General features: G+C 37.8%; 1 protein-coding gene across 1 annotated transcript in view; it reads left to right on the forward strand.

Annotated features, from left to right (window-relative positions):
• Window positions 1-11717, forward strand: part of LOC104080695 (bromodomain adjacent to zinc finger domain protein 2B-like) — an 85632-nt gene that overhangs the window by 46362 nt on the left and 27553 nt on the right. The window contains 6 exon segments of the mRNA XM_009583175.1: window positions 2792-2857; window positions 3611-3676; window positions 4365-4409; window positions 5898-5963; window positions 8533-8542; window positions 11709-11717. The exon segment at window positions 11709-11717 is cut by the window's right edge and continues 122 nt beyond it. Of these exon segments, the coding sequence (XP_009581470.1) occupies window positions 2792-2857; window positions 3611-3676; window positions 4365-4409; window positions 5898-5963; window positions 8533-8542; window positions 11709-11717 (262 nt within the window).

Below are 11717 nucleotides of genomic sequence, written 5' to 3' on the forward strand. Positions count from 1 at the left end.
GTGCTCCAGGCCCTTCACCAGCTTCGTTGCCCTTCTCTGGACACGCTCCAGCACCTCAATGTCTTTGTATGATCTCATCATCCCACCACTTAGAAATAGTACTAGAAAACCAGATCTCTCATTATTTTGCCTGTAAGTGGCATCCTGAGGTGTTAAAAAAGCCAATGAAAATTTAAAGGCCTTTCACATCTTTGAAATCCAGATATTAAAACCTAACATACTTTTCTTTTTTTTAAAGTAGTTAACTGAAATTGGTGTTACTGCAGACTACCTTAAATATCCCAGGAACAGATAACAATTAATCATTGTTGGTAACTGTTTAGATCTTTCCATTAAGAAAGCACTCAGTATAGTAGACAGTGGCCTAGAAGTTGTCACTCTACCATCTATGAGTTAAACTAGGAAGGACTGAGAGAGCCGGGACTGGAGACGAGGAGGCTCGGGGGGATGTCACCAACGTGTGTTGGCACCCGGAGGGAGGGTGCGAAGAGGACGGAGCCAGGCTCTGTTCAGAGGTGCCCACTGGCAGGGCGAGAGGCAGCGGGCACCCACTGACAAACAGGAGGGTCCCCATAATTTTTTCACCGTTACGGTGACTGAGCACTGACACAGGTTGCCTAGAGAGGATGTGAAGTCTTTACCCTTGGAGATACTCCAGAGTTGTCTGGACGCAGTCCTGGGCAACTGGCTCTAGGTGACCCTTCTTGAGCAGGGGGGCTTGGACAAGGTGACCTCCAGAGGTCCCTTCCAGCCTCAGCCATTCTGAACTTTGTAGATAGTGACAGCTTCGAAGTTTGCACTTCTGAAGGCAACCCATGTTTTTTAGAAAAAGGCAAATAACACAGACTTTTTTTTTTAAAGAGCATTGGACTTGTGTCCATTCACATCACCCTATGATTATAAAGTGGTCCTTACATTCTTAGGTGTGCAGGGAGCAAGAATTGCTTAATTGGTGAATACATCAAATCCAGACCTTGTTTATCATCATATTCCTTCTTGATGAATAAACTGATAAAATTTTCTTTATTCCAATGTGTAGAATACTACTTTTCTTCTCTGAGGTATTTCTTTACTCTGATCTGTACTGAAAAGTTTGTTCTGTATTAACTCTAGCTTTTGTGGAATTGAGAGAGTATAGTACATACTCTCAACTTACGTACAGTTTTGTTTGTGAAGTATAATGGGGGATAAGGTCCATGCTGTGAGCTTTGCATGTTGAAAATAAAAGTTCAACACTCTATAAACAAGGCCCCCGAATTAATTTGCTGGATAAGGTAGTCTTATGCTGGACTTCTCAACAGTTTAAGGAGCTGGTAAGATTTGCCTGAAGTTTGTAAGACGTCATGTGGTGGTCTTGTATTGGAGCTCTGTTCTTCAGGAAATTTTGTATGTCTTTCTCTTCTGTGATTGCTCCTTTTCTGTTAAGTATTTTAGATTATGTTTTCTTAGGGGCTTGGTTTTGGGTTTAGTTATTTTTCAATAAAGTATATACATCACTGTGTTCTCTAGAAAGCAAAATTTTAGACTAGTCCATGTTCTAGAGTCTCAGACCAGCTCACAAGAAAACAATGTCGTCCATACAGATGGGCTTTACCCTCATTGTTGGGAAAACATCTGCTGTTCCAGAGAAGAGCATTGAGCTCCATTTCAGGCTTCTGATTTAGGCCTCCCAGCTTGCAGGGCTTTTCCATGGTCTGGATTTTGCTGTTAAAACTTTACAGCGAGTCCAGCTGAATGTATTGCAGCTCTTCTCGTCATAATGGTCCCTTCCTAGTCACTGTGGCTTAAGTCACAGTGAGATAATAAAACCTCAAATAATGTGCTAAGAAATTTTTAATATGAGCTTAGGTTATTACTATTTAACAGACAAAACCCATGCAGCACAGGAAATGTGAACTAATCCCAAAGCTTGCAATGTTTGCATTTCTAAATCAATGTAATAAGACTTTACTCAGATTTTAGGAACTAATTCCTGAAAAAGAATAAATTACAATATGGTTACACAGCATCCATCTGTGGAGTGCTTAGCTCAGTCATTTTCTTCTTACCATGATGAAACATGCTGAAATGCCTCTGGCTGCTGTTTGGTTACTTTTTTTTTTTATTTCACTCTTCAGCATGTATAAAACTCAGGCCCCTAAACTACATATTAAGGCATCCAAACTCATCATCAATTACCTGAATGCTTTAAAAATCTGGAGAAACTGAAGTGTACTTAGCTGTGAATATATTATCCAGATTGCATGTGGGTGACTATTACTGTCTGACAGAGTACGTGCTTTGGGTTTCACGGTACTCAGATTCTCCATGTTGCCCTTGGTACCATAATGAACTGAAAGGCTGCTAGAACCAAGGCAGAAAATAGTGGTTTCACAGAACCCCATACTTCTTATTCAGGGACATCACATCAACATGTTTTTCATGTCATAGCTTCCATTTCCATTCATTCCTAAATAGCTCCACCGTTGCCAGCTAGAATTTGAATACTGCTTACTTACATTGTTATTAATCTGGTCCTCTTAAAGCTCTTAAAAAAATACTATGACAACTTAAACATGAGCACCTATGCCTAAATAAGTGTTGGTTCCTTCAGGGATATACCAGACATCTTCTAATGCTAGTAAAAATTCTAAACATACATTGTTATATGGGAACAATTGACTACAATGGGTGTGAGACTCGATAACAAAAAGTATGTATGTATACACTTGGTCATTTTTTAAAATATAAAAGTAAATTTATTTTCTCAATGTTGTTTTTTTAAAAAGAAATAACTTTCTTCCCCTTGTAGGAAAAAATTAAGCGAATCCAGCAGATCAGAATGGAGAAAGAACTTCGAGCTCAGCAAATTTTAGAGGTAAAAATAATGGCTCAATAATTTTTTTATTGCCATTTTAAAGAATGTTGTATTTTAATAGTCATTTTAACACATGCAGTTAGGAATGTAACTAAATATAACAGCTCTAACAACCTGGACTTGCAAAGGCCAGTTCAAAAACGTGTCTTAAAATATTTTTCTTAAAAAATGTATATTAATTGCGACCCAAATCTTGCAAATGTTCACTTGAGTTCCCGACTTTCTACACAAGTAGTCTTGTATTTGCTAAAGTTAACATCGTAACTATTCCTTTGTTAGAAGACAAGTTTGCAATAATAGGATGTTACAGCAGTATCATGCTCTGCTTTGTATGAAGTGCGGTGGATTTAAAATACTAAGTTCATATATATGCTAGAATATACTGGTATACTATACTAGTTTGCTAGTATACTAGCAAAGATAGATGGCTAGTTTTCAAGTCTCCATTCATGGAAAAATTAATGGTAATCTATTTGCCATTTATATTTTATTGTTTCTGTGTATACTTACTTTCTTAGTTGTAATAGCCAGGTGAAGTAATTTTGAGTGGGACTTGAAATTCTGGCTTAATTTTTAAAAAGTAAATGAATTGTGAATTGATTGATTATGAAAGCTGCATTGGGAAAGAAATCTGTTGCAATGTACACAATATGTGATGATGTTTTGAACTTTTAAAGGCACGTAACTTTATTTCTAGTCAGATTATTTTCAAGTTGTGATGGTGCTGTTGTGTGACCTGTTTTGCATGCACAGGCAAAAAAGAAAAAGAAGGAAGAAGCAGCAAATGCCAAATTATTGGAGGCCGAAAAACGAATAAAGGTTAGTTTAGAGGAGCTCCAAAAACAAGAACTGTGTTATTGTTTGTATATATGTTGATATATAAAAGCAGTAAATTTGGAAGAATATTCATTGATAATGAAACTGTAAATAGAGATGGCAAATGAATAACGTGTACATATGTTTAAATAAATACATGAAGCATACACAGAGAGAAGTTGTGTATGTGTGACATACACACAGACACACACTCTCTTATACTTACACACATCAATATATAGAGAGACAGTAATTCCTTGTGTGCCATTACCATGAGTTTTGCTTACATGATGCTTGGTTTGCATGAATTAAAATGCTTGTGCAGTAACATTATTCACAATATTCTTTTAAGCACACTGTATCAAAAAAACTTTGTTGCTTCTCAACAGACATAGCCTTTTCTAGGCTGTATCTATACAAGACTAAAGAACTCTCTTACAAACGTTGGAAAATACAGTTTATATATGTATTTCTATTACTGCTTTGGCATTCTTCGTGTATTTTAACATGGAACTCCCAACTCAATAGACTCGCTGTCATGTATGTTATGTATATTTCTTTGTGATCAGTTATTGAGGGGTGGGGAAGTAAGAATTTAATTCAGATGTGTTGTTTTAGTGTGGCAAAAATGTGCAACTGGTAAGTAAATTTTGATAGGTATTTTAAATACATTTTTGTTCTTTTGTTTAAGGAAAAAGAGATGCGAAGGCAGCAAGCTGTTCTTCTGAAACACCAGGTTGGTATACCTTCAGTTGACCAAACAGACAGAATGCCAGTTGTGAACTACTACTTAAGTTATGGGGGGGAGGGGGTGGTGGTGTGACGGAAATCTTCAAAATACGCCTTTTTAAAATTTCTGGGTTGATTCCTGCACAAATTTTCTTTCATCTTATGATTTGTTGCTTTGCTTTGGTATTGGGGTCTTTTGGGGGATTATAAAGTGGTTTTATGACTTTGTGATTTCTGTTTCATAATGTTGTGCCAACTCTTTCTACCAGGAGTTGGAGAGGCATAGACTAGATATGGTATGGGTATGTTTATTTTTGTACATCTAACACCGCATTGTGATTTGGTTGTGATATGGTTGTCATAGCAATGCATAAAATGTAGCACTGGCTGCTGTCATATTACATACTGCTGCATGGCTTTACAGCACAGTGCATTGCATACATCTGCTTGTCTTGTCTGTTAAGGGAAAAAAAAAAAAGACACGTCTTGAACATGTGTATAAATTGAATATGGCAATAAATAAATGAGGTTTTTAACCAGAAGTCTATGTTGCTGCTGTCCCAATAGAAATTGGACTACTATATAAAATCAGGGAATAATTAATGCGAAATTAATAGGTAGGCCCTTGGATAATTTTTGCAAGCCTTGTCCCATTCCCTCTAGGAATGAATCCAGACATTTTAAATACAATTTGAATTAACCTATTTTAGAAATTAGGATGATGTCTTTCCTAAGTTTGTAAGGTACTGAGGAAATTAGCTTTCAGTCAGTGGTAAATACATAATATTATAAGTATACAATGAAACATTAGCATGTAATCCTAGCCTCACTGAATTAGATGATAAAATCCCCATAGCCTCTCCTGGGGCCAAGATTTACAGCTTTTAAGGCAAAACCCCCATACTTAATGCTCTAGAATACAGCTCCTTAATGCATTTGAAGTTAGTGACATAATTTATTGAGGGACAGGCATCAGTAAATGCAAGTGTCATTGCATATGTATATGTGCCACCACTAGCTTGATTAAAACTGATCTAGAGCTGAGAAAATTAATCATATTAATTTGTTGCTTGGTTACAAAAATGTTACTATTTGCAATGTTTGAAAATGACCAGTTTAACATTTCTGCCGAATTGGCTATTGAAGAAGTAAATTGCAAGTTCCGTAATAGCAGATGTAAGGTAACTGACCTGTTCCAGCCAACCATTATGCTTTTTGTTCTGCCAGCTTATGAAGGAGCATCACAACTGACCATAAGTAAATCTGTATGCTTCTTTTTTACACTGTCTCCATGTTCATTGCTTTACCTTTTTGCTTTTGATTGTTCTTGTATTTGCTTTCTAAACCTGAACTAAAACATGCACAGACTTGGCCATTCTTGTCCTATATTTAGTATTTACTGTGACTTGTCTATTAATGCTAAATTTGTTACTCAGCTTTTTTACTGATTTGAAAATGTGGATTAGTTTTGTTCTAATCTTACCTGCTTCAATAGGAACGAGAAAGGAGAAGACAACATATGATGCTTATGAAAGCCATGGAAGCACGTAAAAAAGCAGAAGTGAGTATTAACCTCTTAAAGTTTGATGTTTTCATGGTTTCATTCAGCAGTGATCTGTAGAAGAGCAGTGTCTTTGATGTACCTGTATGTATAATTTCATTTGTATACATGGCCTACAAGAAGCAACAGGCACAAACTGAAATGCAGGAAATTCTGTTTAAACTTAAGAAAAACTTTTTTACTTTGAGGGTGATGGTTGAGCACTGGCACAGATTGCCCAGGTAGGTTGTGGAGTTATGACCTGCTGTAGCAGATACTGGTTAGGGGGGATGATGGTGGGGACAGGATACACACGGGGATGGGGACTGGATGATCTCAGGAGGTCCCTTCCATCCTCAGTGATTCTGAGCAAGAAACCAGTAATTGTGTAGTCACTTCAGAGTCCTTAGTATTTCCTGGAAAGGAAGTTTTATTTTCTTTTCTTCACGTTGTTCATGTGTATAGAAGAGTAAGGACTTGTCAGACTTGCTGAACAGGTTTTCCTTAATACTTATCGGGGGGTAAAAATACACATCTTATTCTAGTCCAGGCTTTTTAGAACTTGTGGTTTTTGTAGATGATTCTAGATTTGGACCACGACGAAACCAAGCAAATAGGATTGTTATGCCTTAATAATTTTATTTTTTCTCCTTCAGTAGGAAGTACTGCTGCGCTACAGAAAATAGGGGCTTCATTTCTCGTTTGGTTTTACTAAAAGTATGTCAGAAATTTTGAACCAAGAGATAGAGAAGCCTGAAGTCCTAAATGCGTATGGGTCATTTTGTGTACAATCATTTTACTTTGTCCATCTCTGAATCTATTTATTTAACTTGTTTTCTTTTTTGAACATAGTGGCATTAAGCTGATAACAAAAACCTGGTTGATTTCACTTTCCAAATTTTCAGGCTTCTTTTGATGCTGATCATCTAAACATATAGATTTTTTTGTTCTGTTTTGTTTCTGAAGATAAGACTATTTTCAAAATAGCTGCCCTTTCCTCATGATGAGTGCTTCTTATTCCGGTGGCTGCTTTCGTTTATATAAATCGAGTATATCACAAAAGGACCTAATAACGCTTGCTTATTTTGAGGATTAATGCTAAAGATTAAATACACATTCTGTGCTATTAAATTGGGTGTTTGTTGGGCAGCTGAATTAAACTATTCCTTTTAAAGTACTGCAAAATGGAAATGTTTTTCTAGATGCTTTACTTAGAGGGGAGGAAAAAGTATTCAAGAAACAGTTAGTCCGTATCAGCACAACCTAACTCAAAATCCATCAAAATATTTTCATTGAGTCGATTAATCAGGCCTTTTAACTAATTAAATTTTTGCTCTTAGCCACACCATCACATGAAAGACGCTGAAGTTTCCCTGCTCTTAAGCGAATGTAACAGTGTTTTTGTAATAGAACTTGTTCTTATAACCAGTTGAGAGGTCTCAAATTCATTAGAAGGTTGCAGAAGGAAATGAGGGAAAAGTCTTTAGTTTTGCCTTGAAAAGCAGTTGTAACCACATTGCTTATGTTCATGACTGAGGTAGCTTGAGAAAAAGCCTCTCGTACAGGAATACCACATCCTGCTTATTCAGGTTACACTGCAGTAAATGAAATGTTACTAGCTAAAACAACTCAGACTTTTTTAGCTTCATTGGTTTGAAATAATACAGTACTTTATGTTGCATTATAGATGCTTAAAAAAAAATTATCTAAAAAATACATGATGGAATAGCATTTATGATAAAACCAGAGCTGTACAGTAGGATTGATGAAACTCTTATTAGACCATGATAAAATAATTTACATCTTAATTAATCCTGAGGCTGTCTTCAGTTTTAACCCTGATATTAATTTAAGGGGGACTATTAATGCTAAAACATAATTGCTAACTTTCTTTTATTTTACTTTTTATGTATTTCTCTATATCCTGAGACTTTTTTTATCTCTATATCCTGAGACTTTTATAAATACAGATAGCTAAGAGATTGAAGTAAAATAACCATCTTTATAGCATCTAGTTGTCAAAAAAATTGTTAAAACTTTTCTTTTAGATATGTTAATAAATTCAAATGAAAGTGACAGACCAAAACAAGGAAAAATTAAATAATACTTCAGTGCAAGGAAGAATTTCGGGGTTAACTCTTAAGCCGACTAGGAAGGGTGCCCTCTTAGATTTCTTGTTTGTAAACAGAGAGGGACTCGTGGGCGAAGTGGTGATTTGTGGCTGTCTTGGTCACAGTGACCACGAAGTGGCTGAGTTTGAAATCATTGGTGATAGGAGGAAAACTGCCAGCAGAACTTCGACCCTGGGTATGGGGAGAGCAGACTTGGGGCTGCTGAAGGAGCTAGTTATGAAGGTCCCCTGGGAATCTGCTTTTGAAGGTATTGGGGTCCATGAATGCTGGTCACTTTTTAAGAGCCATCTCTTAAGAGCGCAGGACCAGGCAATTCCAAAGTGTGGGAAGCAAGCTGGCTAGTACTGTGAAGGACAACAAAAAGGGCTTTTTTAAATATGTTAACAGCAAAAAGAGGATCAGAGATAACATTGGTCCGTTACTTGATGAGGTCGGTCACCTCACAAATGGGGACATAGAAAAAGCAGAGTCATTTAATGCCTTCTCTGCCTTTGTCTTTGACACCGATGATGGGCCCTGGGACCCCCGGAGCCCTGTATTAGAAGACCGTGACTGGGGGGATGATAAACTCCCAGGTGACTCTGAACTTGCTGGAGACTTACTGCTCCAGCTGGATGCGCATAAGGCGGTGGGGCCTGATGGGATTCATCCCAGGGTGCTGAAAGAGCTGGCTGATGTTATCGTGGGACCTCTCTCCATTATTTTTCAATGGTCTTGGGGATCTGAGAGGTCCCAGTCGACTGGAAGCTGGCAAATGTTGTCCCAATTTTCAAGAAGGGAAAGAAGGAAGACCCTGGTAATTACAGGCCTGTCAGTCTCACTTCAGTGCCTGGTAAAGTTAGGAAGAAGGTTATTATGGGAATTATTGAAAAACACTTGAGAGACAGTGCAGTCATTGGTCATAGCCAGCACGGGTTGATGAGGGGAAAGTCCTGCTTAACCAACTTAATTTCCTTTCATGACAAGGTCACCCATCTAGTTGACCAAGGGAAGCAAGTAGATGTGGGTTTTTTTATTATTTTAGCACAGCTTTTGATACTGTCTCTCACAGTATCCTTCTGGACAACACATCCAGCATACAGCTAGACAAGTGCGTAATAGGTTGGGTGAACAATTGGCTGATTTAGTAGCGATTATTGCTGAGATTAGCACTGCGTGGTGCTGATGAGCGCTTAGGGTATCATACCCTAGGCACCTGATCCACTGTTGGAAATCAAGATGCCAGGCTAAATGGGTGTATAGTCTGATCCAGTGCTGTAATTATATCCTTACTCTAATAGAAATAAAATAGTGAATGTTAATTGCAGCCAATAAAAGTAATGTCTAAATACATTCATGAAACTTAGCATGGTTAAGGTTTGCATTTTTAATCATAACTGCAAATGAATATGTTGCCACTTAAATATCCCTATGTACTTCTCTTGTTTTCTTCTGACATAGAATGTTTCTACTTGTCAAAAACAAGTCATAGAAAATGCCAGTTGGATTTGAGACCTTGACATAGGTTAAGATAAAAAGGCAATGAATCATTTGAAAAAACAAGTCAGGGAGTACTTTCCATTTTAGAATAAAGTTACTGATTTAGTGTGCTGCTTTACTGATTTTCCGTACAAGATGTATGCTGGTAAAGGGAGAAAAACATGAATAAGCAATGTGTCCCTTATGAAATCATCACAGATACGAGGGCCTGCATTGTCAGTGCAAAGGATGCTTACACAGCCGCAAAGCAGCAGTTGGGCAGATGGGTAGTTCTGTACATGACTGCTTTTTTCTGCCAGTGTAAGATTGCTGGTCCAAACATGTTCTTTGTGTCCAGCTCCGAACTCTGTCTTGCCTAAAATCCACTAAAGACTGTAGTAGTAGAGGTCGTTATCAACTGCTCTGTGCAGTTACAGTGTTTAGCCACAGTTACCACCAGTGGTCTAGTAATACTCAGTGTAGGATCGAAAGAATAAAAAGTCATGGGGCCTGACAGAACTATACAGCAAAGTCAGCAGTTAATGCTGTTCTACAAACACAGCTGAGTCTTGACTTACATTATATCCCATACTCTCATTTATGCAAAATTTTGTAGCAGTAGACTGAAGAGACCAGAGTGACCTCTTAAACTGACAGAATAATGGGGAGTGATTCTGAATAATACAAATCAGCTTAGCTTGGTTCTTTAGCCCTTCTGTGTCCACAGGTGAAAAGCATGTATCGTGTCTTCACCTTTATATTGTATCAGGTTGTTGGGTCGTCACACACACACACGGTTTCTTACTCAATATTTTGCATTTGGTGTCGGTTGCACAAAAGTATGTAATGAATTATGTAAGCACACCAGCATATCAACGCTGGGCATGTCAGAACCCCTGGAGTCAGAGATGGGAAAGGCAGTTGGAGCTACAAATTCAGAGTCAGTCTTAGCAGGTTAGAGGGAGATAGTATAGTATTCTGTGTGACATCAATATAGAGGGTGTTGGAAGAGAAAAATAATAGATGCTTGGCTTCTCATTTGTCCTGGTTTCGGCTGGGATAGAGTTAATTTTCTTCCTGGTAGCTGGTATAGTGCTGTGTTTTGGATTTAGTATGAGAATAATGTTGATAACACACTGATGTTTTAGTTGTCGCTAAGCAGTGCTTACACTAAGTCAAGGACTTTTCAGCTTCCCATGCTCTGCCAGTGAGAAGGTGCACAAGAAGCTGGGAGGGAGCACAGCCAGGACAGGTGACCCAAACTGACCAAAGGGATATTCCATACCATATGACGTCATGCTCAGTATATAAACGGGGGGGAGTTGGCCAGAGGGGTGGTAACTGCTGCTTAGGGACTGGCTGGGCATCAGGCGGCAAACGGTGAGCAATTGTATTGTGCATCACTTATTTTGTATATTCTTTTATCATTATTATTTTCCCTTCCTTTTCTCTTCTATTAAACTGTCTTTATTTCAATCCACGAATTTTACTTTTTTTTCTGATTCTCTCCCCCATCCCACTGAGGGGGGAAAGTGAGCGAGCGGCTGGGCTTCCTGCCGGGGTAAACTACAACATCACTTGATTATTCCTGTGTTCTTGTACAGAATAAGATATTAATGACTGTTCAGTTTTCAGATTGCATGCGAAGTGCATGGTAATTCAAGGCCAGAAGCTATGTGTGTTGAAAAGATCAGTTGTGTTTTATAAGCTATCCAGTTTATGTATTATAGGAATTTTTAAACCATGTGTTGTCCAGAGAGGTCTTCCCAGCTACTGCTTTCTTGAGTGGTTTCTGCTTTAGCAGATGCATATTGATGATACTAGTGTGTAAGCGGGACCTTTAAAATCACGTCTTGCATGTATGGCAGTTCTTTACCATATTTTCACTCAGTCATGTTTCTGAAATGGTACTCCAAAGAATCTTTCAGTGTAAACATACTCAATACCCATTTCCATGTGGAATGGAGAGGGAAAAAGTGAATCTTAGATTTGCTTACAAATTTGATTATTTTGTTCTATTTCTGTAGTTTCCCCCTTCCCTTTACTTCAATGCGGGTTCCTTAATTGCTGTGGTAATTATTAAGATTACATAAGTAGTGCTTTTCAAATTCTTAGATTGTTCCATTGTAAGTATAATATGTGGGTTTTATTTTCTGCCCTTTTAATTCTATTTAAGGAAAAAGAG

The sequence above is a fragment of the Fulmarus glacialis genome, unplaced genomic scaffold (genome assembly GCF_000690835.1).
Source record: "Fulmarus glacialis isolate BGI_N327 unplaced genomic scaffold, ASM69083v1 scaffold4518, whole genome shotgun sequence".
Classification (NCBI taxonomy): Eukaryota; Metazoa; Chordata; class Aves; order Procellariiformes; family Procellariidae; genus Fulmarus; species Fulmarus glacialis.